Source organism: Euwallacea similis, chromosome 1 (genome assembly GCF_039881205.1).
Source record: "Euwallacea similis isolate ESF13 chromosome 1, ESF131.1, whole genome shotgun sequence".
In the NCBI taxonomy this organism is placed as follows: Eukaryota; Metazoa; Arthropoda; class Insecta; order Coleoptera; family Curculionidae; genus Euwallacea; species Euwallacea similis.
The window spans coordinates 3,100,760-3,126,541 of NC_089609.1; the positions used below are offsets into that span (position 1 = coordinate 3,100,760).

At 35.2% G+C, this 25,782-nt stretch overlaps 3 protein-coding genes across 5 annotated transcripts; 1 reads left to right on the forward strand and 2 right to left on the reverse strand.

Moving 5' to 3' along the window:
* Positions 1 to 1,900: 1,900 nt before the first annotated feature.
* Positions 1,901 to 7,877, reverse strand: LOC136412366 (toll-like receptor 2). Of its 2 annotated transcripts, none has more exons than XM_066395427.1 (2): positions 7,764 to 7,877; positions 1,901 to 4,651 (listed from the first exon to the last, which is right to left on the reverse strand). In XM_066395427.1, the coding sequence occupies exon 2, from the start codon at positions 4,616 to 4,618 to the stop codon at positions 2,036 to 2,038; it is 2,583 nt and encodes an 860-aa protein (XP_066251524.1). In that variant the 5' UTR covers positions 4,619 to 4,651; positions 7,764 to 7,877; the 3' UTR covers positions 1,901 to 2,035. The 2 variants fall into 2 exon arrangements, with proteins under 2 accessions (XP_066251524.1, XP_066251532.1); XM_066395435.1 differs by lacking the exon at positions 7,764 to 7,877 and adding an exon at positions 7,575 to 7,597.
* A 3,035-nt stretch (positions 7,878 to 10,912) lies between these two features.
* Positions 10,913 to 14,041, forward strand: LOC136409230 (uncharacterized). Of its 2 annotated transcripts, XM_066390606.1 has the most exons (3): positions 10,913 to 11,090; positions 11,203 to 11,326; positions 13,466 to 14,018. In XM_066390606.1, the coding sequence occupies exons 2-3, from the start codon at positions 11,266 to 11,268 to the stop codon at positions 13,609 to 13,611; spliced, it is 207 nt and encodes a 68-aa protein (XP_066246703.1). In that variant the 5' UTR covers positions 10,913 to 11,090; positions 11,203 to 11,265; the 3' UTR covers positions 13,612 to 14,018. The 2 variants fall into 2 exon arrangements, with proteins under 2 accessions (XP_066246703.1, XP_066246712.1); XM_066390615.1 differs by lacking the exon at positions 10,913 to 11,090 and having other exon boundaries at positions 11,236 to 11,326; positions 13,466 to 14,041.
* Positions 14,042 to 18,508: 4,467 nt separating this feature from the next.
* Positions 18,509 to 20,403, reverse strand: LOC136412833 (uncharacterized). The gene is made up of 6 exons (XM_066396017.1): positions 20,341 to 20,403; positions 19,492 to 19,614; positions 19,287 to 19,439; positions 19,068 to 19,228; positions 18,819 to 19,018; positions 18,509 to 18,768 (listed from the first exon to the last, which is right to left on the reverse strand). The coding sequence occupies exons 1-6, from the start codon at positions 20,401 to 20,403 to the stop codon at positions 18,509 to 18,511; spliced, it is 960 nt and encodes a 319-aa protein (XP_066252114.1).
* Between the last annotated feature and the right edge of the window lie 5,379 nt (positions 20,404 to 25,782).

Here is a 25,782-nt window from a genome sequence, read left to right on the forward strand (position 1 = left end):
AAGTATTAATCTGGGGTTGGGAATATCAAATCTTCTCCTTAGAAACCCTCCGGAGACGTACTAAATACCTGGACGGTAGTATCCATAGTTCATAGTGTGTTTCATAATTTTACCAGAAACATTCACTTTCTTTTCTTACGAGCCTGCGGTAATAGCGACTTAAAAAGTGAAAAGTGGAAAAAGTGCTTTTTAAAACGGTACATTCGCGAACTATAAATTTAACAATTTTCTCTAATTTCACCGACGTGGCATCATTTTGGTGACCAATATCCTCATGGTTGAGCTCCAAAAACGGATACCCTGTATAAAAGGAAAATGAAGGTTTCCAGGCAACCAAGATACAGTTAATTCGTAGATAGAATTATAGTTTAAATATTCATATAAACACATCTTCAAAAGTTTTACCCCCCCCCCCCCCCCCAATGTTACCTTAAAATTTTCAATTTTAACTAGAAAGTGTTTTGTATGTGATTTCTTTAGAATTTCGCGATAAAAAAGAAGAAAATATCGTACCAACAAATTGTTTACTTATCGAAATATACTGGCATATATACATAGAAATTAAATTTCGTACAAAATGCCAGGTCATTCAATTTCTCAGTTTGCAGTACATCAAGAGGGACTATCGAATTACCAAGTTACTCATCGCCTGAATATGTTCCGGACTTCGGTAAGGCGGATAGTCGCCTTTCTCCAAGGTTTGGAGGGGTTGAGACAGGGAAGAACCACTCACTTTTACCAGAGAAATTGTTCCATATCAAGGTGTATCAGTGAGGTTTTGGAAGGGTATCGTCGGCGTACTCCACTTATTGTTATTGAGCAGACAATGACAGATACGACATACGCTGAAAACATCATCGAAACAATCATTCAGCCCTTGCGCAACGAATTTGAGGAAAATTTTATTTTTCAAGGCGATAACGCCAGGTCGCATCGCACGCGCAGAATGCAGAACATGCTGGAAATATTCAAAGAATGGACTGGCCAGCAAAGTCACCAGATATGAATTCTATTGAACATCTATGGGATTATCTCGGCAGAGCAATATTCAATCGCGAAAACCCTCTTACATCCCTTCAAGAAGTGACTGCAGCTGTTGAAGAAGAGTGGGCCAACATGCCTTATAATTTTATGGATAACTTAATTTTAAGGGTGCTGCGACGCATTGGCCTATTGATTAACCCTTAGCTAGTAATATGTTTATTTTATACTTAGAAGTAATATCCGTCTCGGAATCGGTATTTAGCGTTATATGAGGCGTTATATGTAACATCCCTCTCTCAGTCGTTAGACGTATTTAGAATTTGTTTTAATTTGTCGCACTGTTTTTAATGAAATAAACACTCAACTACTTTGTTTAAACACAACTTTTTTTCTATTTTTTTACATGTTTAACGAAATTAAAAACTATTCTAAATTTGAAAATTTAAAAATAATAAATAACAAAAAAATAAATAAAAAAAAAAAGAAAAATTGACAGTTGGTTGACACATTACGAGTAGCATCCGCCTCTCACACGTGTGCTCGCACCAAATTAGAATAGGCCTAATTGGAAACATTCGTGTGGACTCGGTGACGCAACAAAACTAGCCGTCCACCTAACATTCGGATGTTACTATCAAGGAGATAAAACGAGCGGCACTTATACAGACTCCTAAGTTATGTTTTTGCGATAACATCAAATTTTCTTCTTAAAATAAAAAGAAAAGCTCGTTTTATTATTTTTCGCCTTGTACGCGTTATTATTCATTCTTGAGACAACAAATTCCAAAGTTTTTCTACCGCATATTGTAATACGAAAATAAGAATAAATTTCATCATATTTTAAAAATTTAAGTTGATTATTTTTAAACATAACTGGAGAAGCCGAAACATTTGGAGATGTATTTCCTAAAAATAATATCACATAGGTACAAATTCTAAAATCCTAATCATTGTAAGTACAAACCAGTCGTTCTCTCAAGTCATCCTCTAACAATGATATAACTACCACAATTAATATACGGTTAAGTCGTTCTGCATTAAATATTGTTTCTTATATGTGAGTAATTTCCCGAAATGGAGGTCCTAAAGTGTTTCTCAGCTTGGACCAGAACTCCCCTTCTTTGCTCTTATCCGCAACCCATTGCAAGTAAATTCTAGTCTTCAGCAAATACTTTAAAGTAGGAGTCAGATGAGCCTCGCTTACCGGACTTAGTTTGATCAGCACAAGAGAATTGTCTACGTATTCCCCATCCTCCCCTCCAAAGAACAGCCTGTGATGATCGCAGATCTGACTCTCCCAACGACACCACTGAGATTTCGCATAATTGTTGCTTATTACTAGAACAGTTTTGCGGCTTTTAGCTACACTTTCCAGAACACTTTCCGATATAATTGTCCCGATTTGAAAGTCTCTCTCATACACGCAGAGCTTGAAAAACGGTTCACACGTCTCCACCATTGTTATGAGCTTGATCACAAAATCCCTGTCTTCAGTACTATACGAAACAAACGCGTCGTATTCATAATTGGTGTAACTCCTCTTGTGGCGACTATTAGGACGAATCTTTCCTTTCCTGCTCAAGTACAATTTGGCCAGGAATATCCAGTATCTGATGTGCCATCTGTACCAAAACGCCAGTACGCATAGAAGAGTGAAGAAGGCCGCTGTGCAAATGAACGGAAGCAAAAGCAAAATCTTTGTGGTCTTGTATCTGCAAATTTGCTCTCCATACTCGGTTTTGGTCAAGAAATCGATCACTGTGATGTTGTCCAGTTGGTCTGGATAGCCGCAATTTATTAGGGGATCAAAGATTAGCCCTTCGGCAAAAATGTCGTTGTGATTAGCTTGATACCACTGTTGATAGGATTTGTAAGTTACGGAGCATTTGCATAAAATAGCGTTTCGCTCTAAGTCCACGCTTCTTACTTGGGAAAAATCCTCCAGCATGGCTACCGTCAGGTCTGAAATTTTGTTCTTTGATAAGACGATCGTCGTCAGTTTCTCATTGTACGGGAACACCCTTTCTTCCCAGGAGTTGAGTGAATTGTAAGCGAAATCGATGACGATTAACGCTTTCAGCGGCCGGAAATCCGCAGAAGCAATCGTTTTCAGAAAGTTCCTATCCAGATACAATTGCTTCAAGTTTCCTAAATTTTCAAAAGGGTTCTTACCACCTTTTGCAATGATGTACTTAAGCCGACACCCTGAGAGCAGCAACACTTCCAATTTGGTCAAGTTGGTGAAGACGTCTGGGACCGCGTCACCATGAATCAGGAAATTGTTCATTAAGTTTAAAAACCTCAGTTCTTGGAGCATGGAAAACGTGTCTTTTTCTATATAATAAATCGACGAATTATTCAATTGCAGCACCCGTAAATTGATCAGTCCTTTGAAGGAACCATTAAACAAATGCGCCAGACCATTAAAACCCAAGTTGAGATGGGTCAGGCTGCGCATATCTGAAAACTCCACTTCTTTTAATGCAAAATAAACATGGTGAGAGTCTCCAACGGGAGAATTATTTTGCATGTCCAAATATGTAAGATTCTCCAATCGCAACACCCCTCTGGGAATCTCAGAGAGTTTGTTTCCACTTAGGAAGAGAATTTTTAAGTTTGGGAGGTTTAGAAATGCTTCATCTGTTACTTCAAGAGCCAAAACCTCCCTCAGGTCCAGTAAATTCAAGTTGGGCATCAAAGGGAAACTATTGGAGTCTATGGTTTCAAACTGGTTCTTCGATAAATTAAGACTGGATATGTTCGACTTAGCAATGACCTCCATTAGGGCTTTAGGGATAGTTTTCTTAAATCCCATATCGAAGAAGTTTATTGCTTCTAAGTCTATGTGGACCTCAAACATGTTGTTAAGCATTGCAGTAAGAGTCTCACTGTTCAAATTGTTTTCCCCCAGATGTAGTCTTCGAAGATTCTTCAAATGCACCATTGCTAATGGATGAATGTCTTCCAAAAGGCACAAAACTAAGCTGAGCTGTTGCAATAATGAGTCTTTCATTGGTTCAAAATCATTTTCTTTAATTCTTCCGAATCTATTGGCATCCAGGACGAGAATCTGCAGTTTCGGAAGAGTACTAGGGCTTAGCGTACTTGTGATATCGAACAAGCTCCCAAAAAAACCGTTGTTGTTGAGAAGGAGCAGCTGCAGCCTATTGAGCCCCAAAAACGTATCTTTCTCCAAAACTTTCAATTTAGAATTAAACGCAATTGAAAGATTTACCAATCTGTACAAATTCTGGAAAGCACCAGAAGAAATCTTCTCCAGTTCATAATTCCCTTCAATCTGAAGATCAACCAAATGCTCCAACTGGTCAAAATCCCCGGATTTCAGCTCCTTAATGTGAGTGTTGCTGACCTTAAAAGTTCTACTGCTAAGGGTCATATTTCGTGGAATTGCAGTGCAGCTTTCCCTGCCATAGCATAAAGAGTAATACCCAAAATTTTCCCGACAAAAACATCCAGTGGAATTGTCGTATCCAATTAGCCTTCCTATGGAACCCCCGAAATGGAGCCGTTTGGATTTCGGCACTGAAAGGGAAGTGAAAGTTTCTTGGTAGTAGTCAAAGCATTGTGTGAGGCCAAGAAATATTGCCAGGAGTGTATTGAGGAGTAAATGCATGGCTTGTTGGAGATCGGAGGCATAGCTTTAAATCTGAAATAAGAAGATAAATATTTAGATCCTTTTGAAGGCTTTGCGCTCGAAAAAGCTTTCGGGTATCAAAAAATGCGCCAATATCGGTGCCGAATGCTATCTGCGTCGGTCTCTCACATGACCACCTGTCATAATAAAACTAAAACAGACAAAAAGTCAGTCATAATGTCATCGATAAATGACAGGTAGGTACCTATTGGATCACCTGACAGTGTTGTGATTGGTTGAACGTCAAACAAAAAAATGCGGCCAATTTGTGGAGTTTGCAAAATCGTACATTAATCGAAAATCTCTTTCAGTTTTCAAGATTCCAGCGGCCAAGTTACGTTAGAATTTTTGACACCCTGTATAGGATATCCCTGAATGGTCTGTACAAATCTCTACATCTCTAGTAGAGATTTCAGAGGTTGCGATAACGCAAAACTCTGAAGTCCAATTTTTTTCATTACACACAAAAAGACCTCCCATGTTGGAGTTTTAATATCCATTACCCAATTTTTTGCAACCCCTAACGCTTTTCCACTTCCACGAATTGCAATTTATGAGTTCTTCGTGACAAAATTGATATAGAAAAATGGTTTTTCGATTGACCTATGAAAGAAGAAGGCCCTAAAAAGTGTTCGTTACATGCCGAGCGACATTGATGCGAAGTTAGAAAGTTTTTGCTTCGCCGATGTTCTCGTGGCATTTCAATAATGATTTTTCTTGAAAGAAATGGCCTGAAAGCACCGCTAAAAATCTCTGAACTTGATGGATACTGCAAATGAAATATTTTGCACAAATTTTCCTTTAATGGCCGTCATAGCTCCTTCTCGAAGTTGTCGCTCCACAAAAAGGGCCTATCTCAACCCATTTTCAAGATTCCTCTCTGCACGTGTCGGGACTTTATTCTTCGCATATTTTTCAGTTTGTTTTACACGTGACCGCATTAAATTTTTTACATAGCAATAATTTGGTTTGGGCTGTAGAACAATTAAGTAAGCGCTAATGGTCGCTTTAAAAGTTATTTTACCACATGTGTGCACCAAAAAAAAAACATTTTAAGTGGCCTCTGGCGATAAACGCCCAACTAGTAATGCTTTCAAGCGATATATTTTTTAGAAAAAAAAACCTGCTAATTCCTGAGAATATCACAAACTACTTAACTAAAACGCTCTTCAATATATCTGCTACATACCTACATGTTATTTCTAGAAATGCTTTTGAAATCTGTTCCACACATAAGCGGTAATTCCAAGCCTTCACGTTATAGGTGTTGATAAGATTCATTAGCATTTTTTTTTGTCGAACATTGCGAATCAAGACAAAATTAACTAGTCAGGTTGCAAATTGTTTTTGGTGTAAACGCGATTCTTGCTTTTATGATGCTATCATCATAATGTTTTAATTAAACACCGGGCTAGTCTTCTAATGCTTTTATTGACTTTCGCATACTAAAATCAAGGACGCGAGTCTCGTTAAATGTTGCCTGTATCTGGGAATTATTCAAACATAGGAAAGAGTACATTTTTCTGATTTTGGGAATTTAGGAAATGAATATATAATAAAGTAATGTACAAAGCTTTTGAAGTCAGAAAAATATGCACTTTCCATGATTATGGATAGGCAACACGGGGCGTTCCATAAAAAAAATTCGCTTCTTCAAATATTATATCAAATCAATTTTCAGGAATTCGTCAATTTCCACGAATTCGTCAATTTTCACGAATTCGTTAATTTTCACGAATTCGTCAATTTTCACGAATTCATCAATTTTACGAATTCTTTCTCGAACTGACAGTTTCACAGAAAAATATAGTTAAAAATACAGGTAATTTTTAAGCGGCCATGACCAATAACAATAAATCATACGGAGTATGATTCGCTTAATAAAAAATACAACATAATCCGCTATCACGGGCAATAAACGAACCGAAGTGGTGTACTAGAATCAATATAGGTAATAGTTTCGAAACAATTTTAATTAATTGTGAAATGAACAAAAACAAAATATCTAATTAAAAGTCGGATATAAAATTATTCAACATGATGTGAACAAAGGCAAAAATAATTTGAACTTTTTTAAACATTGCTAACAAGACTGTGCTGTCGAAAAGTGTCCCTTCGTATTATCGTCCTCGGATGATGGATGAATAGTAAACGACCAATGCATAGTAAATGACGTATGCATAGAAGCTATGATTACACCACTTTTACTATCAGATTTGCGGTTGAACATTAATGTCTATGTTTTCTTGGGCAGAGAATAGAGAAATTCGCCATCCTCATTAATTGCATCGATTGATTTATTTTTCAAATATTCCAATCAACAACCTCAATATTGCTTGCCCAGAGGCCAATGTACCTCTGACTGTTTTAAATTTTAATAAAGCATTTTGCCAATGCCTATTTTATTCATATCGAACAGTTTTGAGCACGATGAACCTGTACATTTAATTATAATTTTCGGTTCATTATGTTGAGATTAGCAGTAATAGTTATCGCATAAACACTCAACATGTTAAGTGGAAATCGTTAATGACGTTATACCTGCTGGGCTGGGTATTAGGTGTGTTCTGGTTATGCCCAACTTTCTCTACCGAGAAAGAGCCAGTGAAATTACCAAATTATTTGTGCCGATATAGATTTGATGGTAGTTAATTGAGTGATTCATATTTTTCAGCGTTTTCTTATTTACATACAGCAAAAAAAAAACATTTTATTTATGAAAAATAAATATGGCCTGTAAAAAATACAATTTCATTCCCTTGGCAAAATTTTTAATGGGCCCTAATTACACCCCTATCCCATGTATAACCCAACAATGTCCTTTCGCAGGTAAAATTTGTAGACGCTCCCAGAACGATATTTGATCTTCGCTATTTCAAATGCTGCAGGAATTTCACACTTACAAGCCGGAAAAATTGTTTTTGTAAATACGTACCCGCCCAAAAAGTAAAGACGATTTCACTGCGCGAGAAAACTGCGTTTTTGTCGTTAAGGAACTTTTTATTCGAGACACCACAGCTGCACTTTGTCGGGAATATTCCTTATTTGTGGAAACAAATAATAAAGTGTAGATTTTGAAGTGAAATGTACTGAAATAATATATTTAGTCGTTTAAAGCACGTACTTGCTATGCGGCCTCGTCGAAGCAATTTAGCCGAACGGAGGCCGAAAAATAACTAGTTCCTCTTCACAAATTTAACATAACATTTTAGTGTGAGATCGTCAAGTAAATACCTCGTTCCATACCATTTTACCGGCATGCTGGTAATTGTATAAATGCTACGAAGTTGGACCAAATAAATGATCTATTTGCGTATCTTCCCATCTGCCTGTCCATATGTTGGATAGAAAACTCGGAATTATCGTATTCATTAGCTATTACCCGCTCATGTACAGTGTGAAACTTTCAAAACGTTCATGGGCTTATAATTTGGATTCAAAAAAAGTTTGCTTCGTATCGTTAAATTATAGAGAATCAAGGGAGAACCGTGGCGCATTAATCAAGGCAATTAACTCCAATTTCCGTTCACCTTTAGAAATCCTCATTAAATAATCCCAAATGGAAATCCCTTGCAGGATTTTGTTTTAAAGGACTTATTGACACGTAGCATAAAAGCTGGCCCTTTGAAAAAGGTATAGACACATTTGCTCTATGCTATATATCACCCTGATGTACCCTTTACCCCATAGCGTGACAATTCCGAGACGTTTGCCGTAAATCTCTTCAGCTTTCGTGCTTATGACCAACCTATGTGTAGGAATTTTGGGGTTCTTCCTTAAACATATAGTTGTCGTTTATCTACGTCCATGTGCGTAACAACGCAAAGAATTTGGGAAATGTGAGAGATCCTACAATTTATTTTTTCGACGTGGGGTGAATCGTTGTGCCGACGCCTCGGGACGTCTTGGACACTTTTTGCCATTTATCCCCTTAAATCCCATTAAAAGAAAAAAAAAATGTTTCAAATAAAAAAGTTCTGATTTGATTAAACAGTAGCAGGCATCGTCGAAACTGCAACAAGAAACAATGAAAGTGGTTCTTACTAGCGTTGTGAAAAAAGAGGTTTATCGAACAAAACGAGCAATTCCTTTTGTGTTGAAAAATTTGAGTAGTTTCATTGTGCGATACAGTTTAAAAGGCGTTACAAATGAAATAATTTTTTTTTTTTGGTAGAAATTCGCTTCAATAATTATAGTCAAAATGCAAAAATTCCTGGAATTTTTCAAAACGTCTTCGACTGTCTAAAATCATCTAAATCTCAAGTATTCATGGCTGCTAATTTGTCAAAATCATTTGACGACATTTTATACTCATAGTTTTCAGTTTTCAATTTCTCAGTTTTTTCGAGCTTCTTCAGGAAGAATTTATTGAGCTTCAAAGTTTTTAAAGAGGAAAAGTAAGTATTCTATTAGAAAAATTGTTATTTTATTAGACAACCACTTTAGCAGATGGTTTTCATTAACTGGCCAATGTTTTTAGTTTTCGCCATAAGACCTTGTCGTGCACAACTAAAACTTTCGCTTTTCGTTTAGAATGTCAGTACGTAACACCGCCTTACACTTTTCGCATGGTTCTAAACCTCCACTTCGCGTGGTTCTAAACCTCCACAAATTGTGACATTGCGATAAATATTTTAGAACGTTTTATTTAATATTGTGATTAGGATGAATATTGTGGGAGCTGATGGTATTTTAATTGAGTTCAATTAAATTAATTTGAATTAGATTTGTTACAAAATAAACTCAACCATCTACCCGAAAGTCACGATAATACGCCTTAATATAATATTTCAAATCCAACTTATAGGATGCCCCAAATCAGAGTGAAAATATTTTAACCATATTTTATGAATAAAATGAACAATTACTTATTTTTTCACACGCCTTTCCAATGGATTGAAAAAGTGACATTTAATGATTCTTACGGTTCAAATATTTGCAATTTAATCTGGAACATCCTGTATATTCCATTTTAAAGTACCCACACTCAGAAATCCATTCAGGATAATGTATAAAAAAATTATCTAATAACAAAATGATTTCAAATATTTCATCTTTTAGTATACGCCTTATATTACATAAATAGAAACAAAGATAAACCATAAGTTATGGTAATTACGCATTTGGAATGTTTATAATTCCCTTGAATCATTGTTAATTTTAAGGCAATAAGGACTCGGATATATACCATTTTTTCCATTCAGAGACCATCCATTTAAAACACACCTGGTTTTGCAAACCCTAAATTATGATTTTTAATTAAAATATACTGACAAACTTTGAGAAGATTAAATTAGTTTGTCAATAAAAACATTCAAAGAGTAACTGTTAACACGGCCCGCATGTGTAAAATCTATATAAAAATCCCCGTTTTCTTGTCATTTTATGATTCATAAATTCAAAAAATATTACACACAGAAAGTCGAAATCCTAATTAAGAAGCATAAAATTATCTAACTCCTCACTTAATTTAGATTATGAATTCAGCGATTTCTCATATTTCCATTTGCGTCATTTCATTTTAAAGGAAACGCGTGCCATAATTTTATAGTTCGTATGCAAGATGGTACAAGTCGTATCCGAGTTACACAAAGTTTTAATGGGAAATGTTTCAGGAAATTCTCTTCTTTGAGTTTTATGTTGCTTTATTTCAACTATTTTAAACAACAAATGTATTTCAAAGAAGAAATCGCAACCATGTGCTTTATATATTTACACAGAGCCATATAAATAATTTTCTTAAGGCCCAGTAAATCAATGTACTGGCAACTCTATCCGGTCGATAATTTTCTTGAACGTCACGAGACTGATCAATATTGCATCTTTACTTCAATATACATATCTGCAGATATGATCTTCTTGGTACCGTATCGAATTGATGTTCCCTATATTTTTTAAAGAATTTTCAGCATTTTTTTTCGAAATTCCGGAATATTGAACAGTTACCTTAAAATACTTTTTTTTTCAAAAACACGACTTTTTTTTCATAAAAATTAGTTACCTAGAACGGCTTTTTTATTCAATTTCTTGAACAACTTGCATTATAAGGTTTTCCGATATTTCATCAAAGAAATTCTCAAAGCTCAGAGAAAATTCCTAAAAAAATCAAATTTTCTCAATTTTTCCTTAATATCCCTCGAACCACTTTAGTACCCTGCTGCCGGGCCCCAATGAAAACAAATTGCAAGTCATAAAAAAGACTTACAAAACAAGTTCTGTAGAATCACATAAATCAGTCAGAGTTTGCTCCGAAGCGGCGTCGCTCTGGCTGCCAATTTGGGGCATCGTTTGAGAGCTGCTCTGGATTTCTGGACCAGTGCGCTTCTGGCTAGAGTTACAGTAAACGGCGCCGCGACGCTCTCCAGAGTTACAATATCGAACTTCGAGTTAAATGAACTCCAAATGGGCATTGACGTATCAACGTCGATATGGCTGTATAGAAAATTGAACGGTAAGTTTTTAAAATGTGGCCATTAGTTTTTCTTGTCGACGGTTTTACGACATTTATTTTCTTGTTTGAGGCCTGATTTCACAAGTAAAACTCTTACCTAATGTTTTTGTAGACTATACATACGAAACCTCTGACTCTTGAATAACACAGGTTACTAGAGACTAGTTTAGTCACTATGCCAGTGGGAGGGAGAGTTGCAGGGAAAGTAAGCGGCATCATTTCGAGTAACTACAATGGTAACCATCTTTTTTTTTATATTGCATGATCTTTAAGTTTCTATTTTCTATAAAGACTAATAGTAAAAATAATTTCGTACCTATACATACAGGATATCGGAGAGTAGGGTGCTGATATTTTAGAAGGCGATTCCTAATACTGAGATAAAAAAAAGGCCCTATGAGCATAAGTTCGAAAATGAGTTTTAAGAGAGCTAGAGGTTTTTATATTCTACATGTATTTTTTGAATATCTCAAATGCTATTTAAGCTGCATGGATAAAGTAGCAAAATTTAAGAAAACCACTGAAAATCACAATTCTGACTAACGTCACCTGCCCTGCTTTTTTGAAAATACGTCTAATTCCAACGTACGTTACCCTACAAAATTGCGATTTTCTCTAAATGGTGTGCCCTAGGTGAGTTCCACAAGAGTATATTTTTACATAGAAATATTTTGCAATTTTATTTTATAATAGTTAAAATGTACAGTACTTCTCAAAACGAAACTTATTGTACATTTTTAGTCGACCCCCTTTCACTCTACGCCACTGATGGTGATAGAATTTTTCTAATACCAACAGTGGATTTATTGTGAAAAATATCACCCAGGAATAAAATTCTATCCATGTACCATAGCTTAAATACCTTCCGAGATATATAGAAAATACCATTTATCAGGAGCCACCTTCAAAGGGCTAGCTCTCTTACTTACATATTCACTAGACCCAATTAGGGCCATAATGTATACGGGGTGTTTCAAGAAGAAAGAGCCGTAGGTTGAAGGTGGATAAACCGTCTGATATACAGTTAAATGCATCCAACTTGAGGGTCCTAGTCCGACTTTTTTGAGATATAGGCATTTTAGTAAATTTCGTTGAAAACCCGACTGTTTTCTCTAAACCTGCTATTTCCCCACTTCCTACCACTCAAAACACAAATACGACTACACTTTTAAAATCCACATTGAATTGTCTGGAAGATAGATTAGTTTTTGTTGGTAAACGTGCCTTTTCGAAGGTAACGTAGCCGTCTAAAGAATAAGAAAATCTCAAACTCTATATTTCTAGGTATTATTTAATGGTAACTCACGCAACTGCTTTCCCAGTTGTTTCTTTGGGATTTCATGAAAGTTGTCCCATTTAACATACTTTTAAACGCTATACTCACTTTGAGGATTAAAATATCCTTTGGTCGGAAATACTGCGCCAAACAGTTAAAAACAACAAACATAAAACTGGGTATACCGCTTAAAAGTATATTAAATAGGACAACTTTGATTAAGTCCCCAAAGAGGTAGCTGGAAAATTAAGCGCACAAGCTATCACTGAGTAATACCAAGAAATATAGAATTTCAGATTTTCCTATTCCTTAGGCGGCTACCTTGAGTTCGAAAAGACACATTTACCAACAAAATATTATTCTACACTACAGAAAATCTAATGTGGGTTTTAAACGTATTTGTTCTTTGAGTGGTAGAAAGTAGAGAAACAGCGGATTTAGATAGAAAAGTCGGGTTCTCGACGGAATTTGTTAAAATGCCTATATCTCGAAAAATAGTCAGGCTAAGATCCTCAATTTGACTGCATTTAACTACATTTTAGATAGTTTATCCACCCTCAACATATGGCTCTTTCTCCCTGAAATACCCTATATACCGGATAATTGGACGCCACTGACGTATTTTAAATGAAGTATGTCCGAAAACTCCTAAATACATAATTTTCAATATGAACAAGCAGAAACAAAAATATGTTTCGAAAAGTAATAAAATTTCACATGATACAGAAAGTCCGTACATAAAAACGAAAAATCCTGGTAGTAGAGGAATCTCAAAAAATTCACAGAACTCATTGGCGTAACTAAGGGTAAATGGGGCTTTCAGTGCAAAGCATATTCATTATGGTCACGTAAGTACAGAGTACTTTTCTGTACCGCCTTTGATCACCGCAAATGAAGAAAAAATGGGTGCGTGTAGAAGAGATTTAGCTCTACGAAGTACGCACTCAAATCCATTGTGTGCAGTGTCAAATTTGATTCGACTTGCTGCAATAGTTCCCGAGATAATTGAGCGTGTGTGTGAGCACATTGCAACTATGATAAAAACTGATATTCCGGTTGCTTATTATTGTACGTATCTACTCACATGGTGTGTCTTTAGGTCGTTCCCATCAAGGAATTAACGAAGAAATTATCTGGGTGAGCATAGGAATGGGAATTGCAATAGCTGTTTTGATTACTGTAGCTCTTTGCTACATTATGCGAGAAAAGTGCATCCAACGAAGGGAGTATTATATTACAGCATGAACAATCGTTCCATTGTAAATAAATTATATTAGTTATTATCAGACACAGTTATGAACCAAGATTTACCCCAAATGGGAGCAAAAAAACTAGATAATAGGAAATTTTTTGTTCCTTCAGTTTCTCCAATACGTATTTTAATGCAATGGGTATAATTTATTCCAATTATATTGTAAGTGATTCTATATTACATAATGCGCATTTATCTATTATACTCATGCAGTAAAATAATGTAACCAACTGATTTTTGTTTAGTGTAAGATTTGTTAATAATGTAACTATAAGTAGGCATAATAGGCATATACTGGCTCTCATAAAAAAAAGGGAGAAACTATAATTTAGTTTTTCATCAACGGATCTTGATAAACTAAATACCAAATAAACTGATATTTTTTAGACTACTAAATAACGTCATCTTTTTTTTTAACTCAACTTTTTCTGCTTCGGATTTCAACCTCAGAATTTTCAATATAACTTCGTTTTTTTTTATATTTTTTGATGAAAAGTATTTTTCTGAATTTGATGATGTTTGACAAGTTAATGTTAGAACTATTTTTGATTGAAAAAAAATTAACAATATGTCATAATAATTGTTCAAAATGGATGTTGTTATTTTTATTTATGGCGCACTACAAATGATTTATTGTTATTAATGTTGTTATTGGCGACAATTATCAAACGTCCATATCAGTTAAAAACATTTTATAGATGAATATATATGAATTTACAGATGTGGTTGAAGCATATTTTCGAAGCAATAAGAAAGCCGGTGCAGCAGTACCTCTTTAAACTGCCCTTTTTTTCATAGAGGAATACTTAATCGTAATAAATTTAAATGTTTAGAAGACAACTTACATCGCTGTGGATCGTTTAAAAAGCCGAAAAAATGACTGTTAGACTTTTGACCGGCCCTATTGATGATAGTGATAATAACAAAATACATTTTGAATACTCGTTGTTCAAATTTTCCAATTTTTTGAACTGAAAATTGTTTTAACATGAACTTGTCACACATCATAAAATTCAGAAAAATACTTTGTATCAAAAAGTGTCAAAAAACACGAAGTTTTATTTAAAATTGTGAAGTTGACGTCTAACAACAGAAGTTGAGTTAAAAAAAAATTGACTTTGGCATTATTTAGTCTGGACAATATTGTTTTGTTTGGTTTTTAGTTTGTTGAAATTCGTTCATAAATAACTAAGTTATAGGTTCGCTCGTTTTTTATGAGAGACCCGGTATGTAGGTACTACTATTACTCAAAATGTACTGCGTATCCACGTATAGGTTAAACCATAGACACTCAGTATTAATCGCTCATCGCACAAACTCGTAAGGTCTGGCATTACTTTACCTCATTTCTATCGGTGCAAGTAAACTATTGATACTCTATCCTTTCTAAAAAGTCTTAAATCCTTTAAAAGCGGGATAACAACTACTCAGCCATTATAATTTCAAAAGATACGACAGAATAACCAGCTTACAGCATCGACTTAAAATTAAGTGAACGAGAGGCGAAGCGACCACATTCGACTTGAACAGAATGCAGTAAAATTTCCTTTCGTTTCTAAATTTTCACTTTAACATAAGTTTCCAAAATTAGTACAATGAGGAAAGTTGGACAAGAAGACTACGTGGAGCGGAGTGGAAAAGTAAGTTAAAGACTTTCGTTGCTGTATTTCGTTAAATTAGAAAATATAAGTACACATAAAATTTATAATGAACTCAGAATATTTTCCCATCCTGCTTTGTTAACTACCTACTCAATTTGCCTCGCGTCAGCAGTTTCCATTGTCTGCAACGCAGAAAACTGCAGCGTGATGTTACCCATTTTGAGAGCCAAAAAACAAGCAGCATCATAATTCATGTGACAATGCACAAATAATATCTGTACTCTGTAGCAAATGATTTTTATCAAATTTAAACTGCGATACACTACAGTTTTACACTAGGACACAGGGTGCTAAAAATTTTACAACAATGGGCTATTAGTCTTTTATCAAAATGCCTGTAGTTTCTCAGTTAATTGCCTAGGTCGATTTAAAGCTACGCTAAAACCTGAAATCAGCACACTATTACTCACCGCACTTGAAATAACTATAAATATTTATTTTTAAAAAAATTTTCAAGCTATTTTTCTGCTCTTCTACAGATTATAGTTTGAACATTTTTTTACGGTGCACGCAGCCGAAGTAATAAAAATAATGTATAAGAAATATACAAAAATTGAACTAAAAAGGATTTTAATTGATGGAACCATTGTTTTTTCACAAGGCAAAAAGTACTAACTTTACTGCCGCAGCGATAGTCATGGCTGAGTTGAAGGCGAGGTTATAGAGTAAACTATGGCAGCAAACTTTCGTTTTTCCGAGTAAACACATTTTTTCCGATGGGTTCCAATTAAAACTCTTTTTTATTTTTCTTTTGTATAGTTCTTTTATATATATTTTTCTTTCGCACTTTTTGTCTACGCACTAAAAGACAGGCGGCCACCAGTTACCCATACTATTTAATTAAAACAGGTCTTGTGATGCTGAAACAAGCTTTATTTCCAATTAAACATAATTCAATTAAATATTTTGAATTGCTTTACCTAAGTTATTTAAGGTCTGGTCTTGCCGTGTATTTTCCTTTTATGGGGCTTGGCTACAAGCCAATCAACGCACCATTTTACTTCTTGGTTTTGTTACAACTTTGGCAAAGCTGAAAAGCACTCGCTGCATTGTTTATCAAACCACAAAAAAGCTTTATTGGTTATACAAAGGAAAGTTTTGTTGCTTTTGAGCCTCGAAAATCGAGTTTTACTTTCAAATTTCAAAGCTTAGAAAATCAGCTAAGCTAATCTCCTAAAATTATCAGGAACTACGTGATATCAGTCTGATGCTTTTTTCACTGTCATTTTCAATGTTAACTTCTTCTATTCGCCTTCGGAAAAGCATACTTCACTTTCCCGCACACATTTCATGGTGAAAGTTGTGATTTCTCGTACTAATGTGGAAAAGAGGAGTAGGACTTTCCAGCATCTATTGTTTACTGAAAGTGATCGTGGAATCTGACCTAACTCTCTAACTCTTACAAAGTGTCTTTTTCGCAACTGTTAGGAAAACAACTTTTTAGGTTTAAATAGTGGGTGTTCCCTAAACTCTATTTTTAGCAGAATTGACCGAATTAACAGAATTGGTTTCTGACTTTTTACTTAAAAAAATGTACAATGAGTATAGTATACAAAAATATACAAATGAGTCTCCTAATCAAAGTTTCTTAAGTAAAATATATTTGCTACATGGAAGCGCTTTTCTTCACCACCTACAGTTTCGGTCAAATACTGGATGTAACACTTCCTTGTAACACTTCTTCCGCATTTTAATTATTATATTAAACCGTATCTATTTTTTCACGACATAACAATATTTATACTTATTACCGTTTGCTATAATACGTTCCTACAAGTGATATTCCCGTATGCGACACATTATACAGGGCGCTCGTTTTGCAAGTCCCACTTTGGGATCTCGATAACCTTAAGAGATGCGGGGTCAGCTAAATTAGGGTAAAGTTACGCAAGTCAAAGCTTAATAAAAATACATTTTCAAATCGGCAATGTTAAAAATATTTTTCTAAATACTATTTCTAAATAACTATATCCATGAAAAACTGAAATTTTGTATTTTGCTTATAAATTGAAAATGGCTCATTATAATAACATGGAACCGGAATATTGTAATGGGCCTTTTTGGAGTACTTTTTAACTGCCTTGTTAATTTTCTTCTATCAACCCAAGATTCCTACACAAGAAGTGAAACTTTTGCCTTTCTTGTGGCCCTCATAAGGCCGTAAGAAAAACGCTTCATTGCACTTCATCTCTAAGCAACTTCGTGCAGGAAAAGGAAACTATTAACACTGCAAAAAAGGACTCCGAAAAGACCGTTGAGAATGGCCATGAAAAAATTTTAAAATAACATTTCGACTTTTCGCAGATGTTTAGAAAAGTATTAGCAAAGCGGGCGATTTGAAAACGTATACTTACTAAGTCTTAAATTGCGGAACTTTGCTCTAATTTAGCTCACTCACCTCGAATGTCTTAAGATAAGTAAAATTTCAGTGATGAGGCTCGTAAAACACCCTGTGTAGGTGTTTATCTCGTAGCACCTAGATTAAAAAACGTCCTTACTTGCGGACCAAATAAATACTTACTGTATTCCGTAGTATTTTAGAAAATAAGTGAAATATTATACTTACTTAAATAATTGATGTCAATTGTATTTAGCCAAAATGTATATGTAGAATCTCTATAAGTATGTAGTTAACAACTTACAAAGAATTATAATTTAAAATTTAACGATTAGTACCTTCCTCCGCCCCTATCCTAAGCCTAAGGTGGAAATATAGAAATACCCTAAGGCTCAGTTGTATGAACGGAGGTTTAGTCGAACCAAAACTAGTAGGTACTTGAACTATGGTATAAAATCAGCATTGCTGTTAAATTAATTAAATTTGTACCAGCATTTGAAGATGGTTTAAGTACCACTTTTGATTTAGTTGAACCAACTTCCATACATCTCAGCCTTGTTGATTCATACCCAACACATCTCACATTCTCGCTGAATATTTTAGTCATTTCTCACAAATTTTCCACTCAGGATTGAACATTTTGGAATCCACTGTAAAATTATAAAAAATATACATAACGTATTGAAGTAAATTGATTGATGAGTAAATTTGTCATTGCCGCAGCTTCATTGGGCAATAATTACTTTGGACCTACCAGTTCCATATGCATACGCAAAAAAAGTGAATACGTCTTTTAAATATCTAATTCACCAAGTACTACTCGACAAAACTAAGAAAAAAAACGATTTTTTAAACGTACTTTTCACAAATGTGCAAAACATAGTCCTGCAGTCACTTATTCTTCTTCATGAAATACTTAGGTTTGGTTACTCCCACATAACCGACCACTTCAATAGGTCTCAACCCCTGTGATTCTCCATAAACATTAGTGACCTTTAGATCAGTTTGAAATCCCCTAGAGCTAGCCAAAGCAGCTTCTTCTACCAAATCCGGGGGAGCAGTTACAGTTGCAGCTTCCGCTGCTTTCACACCGTCAGCAAATGCACACATAGCCTCGGCCTTTGCAAATTTCTCCACAGCGGTATTTAATTCTAGAATTGACCTTTAGACTCTTGAGAAAAGGGCAGTGGTAAATGGATACCTGTATCAGGTTCTCTCCTCAAATCGAAGTTGATTTCTATTTGACTGGCCGAAGCTTCAGCCATTCTTTCTAGAGTTGCTCTGGAAAAGTGGAGTGGAGGTATTTTGCGTGTATTCGAAGTGGGTGAGTCGTATTGAGGCCCTGCCCCGAAAGAGATTTTGTTGAGTTTCTTCAGCTCCTTCTCAACAGATCTATCGAACCTAAAACACAAGCACATGAGCAGGTTGAATTTAAAGGGTCATATAAAACCATTGAATGAGGGACTCCTGTGGTGCTTTGCAGTTTTTTTCCTCATCCAAAAGAGGATTTGCTCCTGCAGTGTCTAGTGAAGGATGTGTAATGGACGAAGGAGTGAGCCTACAGTTTTGCTCCCCTGGTCTAAATCTAGAGGACGTCATTTGCTCACTCGTCTTTGGAGCATTTAATATAACACAGTCTTAAGCCATAAAATGTCATTGTGAGGGTTACCGGGTTCTGGAACTCCAATAAATTAATCTCCTCAGGTATCCAAGACAAATCAACGTTCAACCCGAAGATTTCGTGTAAATTGAGATAGTTGCAAGGATCGGAGGCAGAAGGTCGAGCTGCTGGACTGGTTCCTATGTCGTCATATCCTGAATTCTACTTCAAAAAAATGTTGATGTCTTATTTGTTTTTAAACTATTTAACCCACGCATGCGTAACTTCCACACATGGTTTCCGGCCTAGTAGGGTGTCTTTCTACTGATGCTTTGTCTGCTCTGTGAAAGGATGATGGAGGGTTGCGATTTGAGGTGTTAAAACATCTTGGTGGGGTCTAAAAACTAAGATTAATGTCTATTAAGTAAATTGTAAAGGTTTAATACAGTGTTATTCCATGTTCCATATCTGTCCCTGCAGCTCATCTTCTGCACAGGTTTTCTTGATAACTAACTGGAATTTTGTCTGCTAATGGCATAAAATTTGCTTGTAGAGATTTATTTGTGGGGTGACAGTATTGACGTTGTCTTGTAGAGAGTGTTGAATTTTTGGCTGGTTGAAGTATTTTTAGTATTCCAATGCAGGTGCTAACAGTAATTCACAATTTCACATGCGCTTCAGAACACAGACGATTCCGAATATTTAATAATATACGGGGGGTTAGAAGGAATTTGTGTAAGGCAAACTGATTAATAATTTGAAGTGAAAATCAGTTTTTAATCCTTTGCTTGGGAATTACATGAAAACACATTTTGTACTTTTATACTTCTCGAAAACTGCTTAACAGCTTTCTTCTTTCGAACATTTCAAAGAAAACTCGAACCTCTAGTCTCTAAAGTAAATCGATCAAAACTGGAATCAATTCAAAAAACAAACTAACCTGAAACAACAATTACTCTCACAAATTTCAAAACTTCCTTCTTTGATCTCTGGCTTAATCAAATTTTCTCTCTTCAATTTTATGCCTGGGCTTAATGAGAATATACTCTTTCACATCAATTTCGTCTCCATCACTTTCTTCTTATGCTTCTTTCAGGATTTCTTGGTAGGTCGTCGCTCTTACCACTGGGGGTGAAGCTGTTATTCTCAGAGATGAAAATGTGGAATAGAGGTCAAGATTGCTCATCGCTGCCTAGATCGTGCCGGTTGTTGCTCAGGCTGTTATTGAGATATTGCACGGACAAGATATCCGATGAAGTTGGATCCGAAGTGTCTATGCGCGGTGGTAATGACGGATCATCTCTATTTTAATTAGCGGAAATTAATTCTTAAGAAAAAGCATTGTTGAGCGAGGTCACTAATACTACGACGCTCCCAAGTGGCGATGTGTGCTAATTATTTGGGTGACATTAAACTATTGGTCCCTTTGTAATAGGGACTAGCAGGTACTTTTCCCATGGTTCTGAAGGACTCACCAAAACTGCGAAAGTTAAGATAACTGGGACAAAGAACAGGCAATTAATGGATTGATGAGCAGAAGAGTGATCGTGGGGTAGTGAATTCGCTAGTTTGTCTTTTCATTCATTGGCTATTAAAAAGATAGGTACCTTTCCTCAAACATGGAAAACGCGCCCAATACTATTCCGACATATATATTCAGGGTATTCCTGAAATTATTGTACAAAGCTTGATAAAATATTCCTGAACCAAAAACATGAACATTATTCCATCGCTGAGAAGGTTTATATGCTTTTAGTACCATATATGAATTTTGCGAGGAAAATGGGCATATAAGTGACAGAGTTTGTCATAACAAATATCCAAATCGCAGAATTCCGAACTATTAAACTTTCGCGAGTATTCAAAGGCAATTTAGAAAAACGGATAATTTTAAGTCATATAATGTTAATTGAGGCCGCCAACGTCCAATTAGGACTGTGGAGGCTGCTCTAGACAAAACTGAAGTTGACCCCAAATGAAACTGTAGACGCTTGGGATTCAAATTGGTGGTTTCTAGAGAAGTCATTAATAATCTTTTACGAGAGCAGTTTCTCCACCCTTATCATGTGCAACACGTGCAAAATTTTTTGGATATGGATCATGAAGTCGGCTGACGTTTTGCAATTTCATCAAAATAATGAAAATACCTAATGCAACCTTTCATAAAAGAATTTTATTTACGGACGGAGCTGAGTTCATGAGATCGGGAATTACAAATATGTATAACGAATGTACAGGGTGTCCCGAAATTAAGGCACCATACTTAAACAGCGTAAATTACACCAAAACTTTATATAAACATATATCGCAAAACGCTCTTTTACCGATCTATGGTTCTTTAAAGACATAACTCTGATGATGGTTATTTTGGCATATTTCCAAAACGGTGCTAGATAACTTTATGAAATTTGGTATGATTTTATGCCTTTTAAACCTTAATTGACTGATATGGCTAAATGGAAAATATTTCGTCAGAGGCGTGCCGCACGGGGGGCGTCGGAGTTAAAAAATGCTACATTTTTTTTATGTGCCCGGTTTTTTAGCTGCTGATGCAAAATTATGAAACCACATATTTGTCCAGAAAAAAAAGGTACTCTTGGTTCACATTGATAGAACGCTCCATTTTCGAATAAAATCAATTTGAACATTACATTGCATGACAAATACAAATGATGCTTAAAACGATCATTTTCAACCATATCAAAAAAGCGTTTTGCGATATATATTTATATAAAGTTTTGGTGTTATTTTTGGACGTAATTTACGCTGTTTAAGTATGGTGCCTTAATTTCGGGACACCCTGTATGTATAGCGATGAAAATCCTCTTGCAATTAGGAAAACATATTTTCAGCATGAATTTAAAATTAATATTCGGGCAGGTATTATGTTGGAGTCTTAAGGGAAAACTTCTGATACCAGGTATTCTTTTGTACGTGGGTACCGCCACGACAAATCAGGACGATGGTCGAGAAAAACACTACCGTAAACGTCAACAATTCTATATTTAAAAATCTATGATAACTTTTACTGTATTAGGTGCGTTAGAATCTCAAGTATTAATTTGGAGGAAGGTTGGGTTTTGGGTTAACCGATTTGATATTACAACTGGTCCAATAATAAAATTGTCAATAATTGTTGGATACCCATCCAAATCATCTGCTATGCCTCATCCCAAACGAAGCTATAACCAATATACATAAATCGCTCAACTTGAGGGATGTTCTGGTTTGACCGTGAGAACCATTAGGTAAAAATATTCTTGAGTACTCTTAGCACACCGTGACCCTGTCGCCACTCACCAGTCGTTATCAGTAATCTGGCCCTTCGCAGAGTCACATGTACTAAGACGTTAATTGCTAAAAACCTTTTAAGGTCTGTTTTTTCTCATTCAATCTAAAAATCCTAAGTTCGTGGGAACCTACCAAACCTGTGTTCTGATCGGTCAACTAGAACAAAATGGGTTGAAACCAAATTCAGCTCATTTTCCCTGCTTCCTTTTTTTGAGCAGATTGAGAGTGGAACTCAAGACATAAACTAAAACCCAACCTTCCTCCAAATTAATACTTGAGATTCTAACGCACCTAATACAGTAAAAGTTATCATAGATTTTTAAATATAGAATTGTTGACGTTTACGGTAGTGTTTTTCTCAACCATCGTCCTAATTTATCGTGACGGTACCCACGTACAAAAGAATACCTGGTGTCAGAAGTTTTCCCTTAAGACTCCAACATCGCTTGTAAATATCGGCAAGCGTTTAACGGACTTCACTATTGATCTGGGAAGAAATCGAAAGATCAATTATCGATTCATTTAGAAAAAAAAAACTAATAGCAAAAAATCAATTGTAATGTGCCGGGTTGGAATAACTATACGCGAGTCAAAAATATAACACTTTATTAACTTCTCGATAATACAAGAGCGGGAGCGAGGCGTAAAGACCCTTTTTATGTAAGTGTTTTGTGAAGATGAGTCTGAAGGTTTCTGCTGGACTATATCTTAACTGCTTGACTGCCCTATTTATATAAATGATATCTACGTGGACTTTGCTAAAGTACATCAATAAGGGTAGTTTGAACCTTAAACAGTACTGAGACTTTGAGTCTCAACTAATTACAATTTGATGGGTTGCTTATATCAGACAAAGGAATTGTGTTTCTACGTAGACATACATTCTAATTAAGTTCTAATATTGTCCTTAGGTTTCCATGAGAAAATAGTACAAGAAATAATGTAAGAGGTTAATACATATATGATATAATAATACGTATGCGTAAGCCGGGGTGCTTTACACAATGGTTGTGACAAGGCATCAACTACGTAACTATTTAATATGTATGTGCGTAGTACTACCAGAAAGAGGTATTTTTGGGTTGCACTAAATTTACAGAGCGATTTTTCCTTATGCAATCATGTTTAATGTTGTAAAAAAATACTTATGCTATACCCAACCAGTTCCGCATAAAACGGATGGGGCTTCAAATTTGCACGACCCTGTAAATTAAATACGTCATGCAATACCCTGATATGGAGAAATGTCTCGGGTAGCCCTCCATATCCAGCACGATTTTTACAAGCCAAATAGGCTAATTACTGTTGTTGAATAACCATGCAGGGTGAGGGTGACCAGAATGATACACGTTAATAGTATGAACTAGTAGTATATTATAGAAGAATTGAGAAAAATATATATAACACGAAAAAAAAGAAAAAAGGGTTTGGCTGAGGTGATTTCTGAACCTCTTATAGACGGCAATTGACTTAACCGTTGAAAAAAAACTATATAGTATCTCAAGAAGAAGCGGTACTGTTATATATCTTCCTATATTGATTGATTGTACTCTATGCTACTTTCTCATAGCAACCTAATAACATGCTATCAATGTTTTACCTAACTATCTATGAAGAATAATCAACTTCAACCAAAGGTCGAAGTTCTGTTTAGTTCCAACTAACCACCCCTAATGCGCTAATTTAGATAAGTTAGATGTCATAGTCTTCCCTATATATATATATCGAGTATGATTATTAGGGTCATTATTATTAGTATTCCGACAGAGGCCTTTTCAAAAACGAGTAGTCTAGAGTGAAGTGTTGCTGAGTCTAAATTCATACCATTTTGAAAACCATCACAAGAAATAAACAAGTTGTTAGTGAGTTACCGAATCAGTGAGCTGTCTTATTCCCGACTAAAACAACCCCGTGGTGCCCACCACGTATAAAATACCGGCTGGTGTCACAACAGTACATAGAACCTTAAAAAACATAATATAATCAGAAAGGAGTCAGACATAAACATAAATAATCTCCCTAGACGAAAGGTAATCAATATTAAGTATTTATTATTGAAATGGGAGACTGTTCCCATAAAGCATCTTTAATATTGTGATTTCTAACAATTACTAACTCTTTCTTACAGTTTGAATTTTCCTCTTCAAACTTCGAAGGTTTTCATTGGTTTGGGAGGGTTCTTCTTGCTTGAACTATCATTTCGATAATAAAAATCGGACAAATTAAAATGATCTGTTGCCGTTTAAAAAAAATTTTGGGGTAGCTGGGGATGAAGCGGCTGTAAATAAGGGATGAATATTATCACCAAAAGTTGAACAGTAATTTCGATGAAGTTACATGTTTCGGCGTTTTCCGAAAAAATCATTCATAAAAAAGATATAAATTTTATGCCAGACATTCGAATAACCTTGTATATGAATAGCAAATTTACCACCACTCTATACTTAAGGACCAATATTGCGGACACGCTTTGATTTATCACCTCGGCCATCTGGTTTGCACATGACGAAAAGATGAACTTTCGAGTGGTCAAAAATAAAGAAAGAACGTTTTTTACTTCTTTCTGTATAATAGAAAAAAAGTCATAAATTTAATAAACTTGACTCTTCCAGACAGTAAATTAGAAGACATAAAGACGGTTGAATTTTGGACGTGATTGATTTTTACCAGAAATCCAACAGGTTTCGCCCTTCAATTGTTGAATCCTCGACAAAGTTAACAATGTAACGTGAGTTTAAATTTAAAAAATTTCTAAAGTGCTTTGCAAACAAAACCTTATATGTACAGGGTTATTCCCCATATTTTTCCTCAACCCTAAAATCTTTATTTTTAGAAATAGAAAAAAATAGTTAAGACAACTGTTTTAGTTTTTATTGTGAATTATCAGAATCCGTCATCGGCTGAAACGAACGAGCTTCGTAAAGCTGTCAAAAAATGGCAAGTTGTGTTTTTTTTAATGGAACACCCTGTATATTTATACCTTTTTGGAATCTGCTCGCCTCCCTGATTCCAAATATATACAGTAGTGGCAAAATGTAGAGCAACTTTTTTAAATTCATTATTATTTTTCGATACGAATAAACCCAAAGTTTTAAATATTCCTACATTTATTGCAATGTTATTTATTATTGGTTTACACGAAAATGTTTTGCATTATATTCATATCAACATTTTTGGAAGTAAAAAATACCTTTGACCTGGTATAAAGTAGAGCAACATATTCTTTTCTAGTATTCAATCGGGCTTTTGGGCTGTGTTATTAAAATTTTATAAT

What these genes read in the sequence shown, in the direction of transcription:
- LOC136412833 (XM_066396017.1), bottom strand. Translation starts at nt 20,403, where the DNA reads ATGAGCAATCTTGACCTCTATTCCACATTTTCATCTCTGAGAATAACA. An exon ending in TATTGGAGTTCCAGAACCCG is followed by an intron (nt 19,229 to 19,286) that starts GTAACCCTCACA and finishes AATGCTCCAAAG; the next exon opens with ACGAGTGAGCAAATGACGTC. An exon ending in CAGGAGTCCCTCATTCAATG is followed by an intron (nt 19,019 to 19,067) that starts GTTTTATATGAC and finishes CTTGTGTTTTAG; the next exon opens with GTTCGATAGATCTGTTGAGA.
- LOC136409230 (XM_066390606.1), top strand. Translation starts at nt 11,266, where the DNA reads ATGCCAGTGGGAGGGAGAGTTGCAGGGAAAGTAAGCGGCATCATTTCG. An exon ending in CATTTCGAGTAACTACAATG is followed by an intron (nt 11,327 to 13,465) that starts GTAACCATCTTT and finishes GTGTGTCTTTAG; the next exon opens with GTCGTTCCCATCAAGGAATT.
- LOC136412366 (XM_066395427.1), bottom strand. Translation starts at nt 4,618, where the DNA reads ATGCATTTACTCCTCAATACACTCCTGGCAATATTTCTTGGCCTCACA.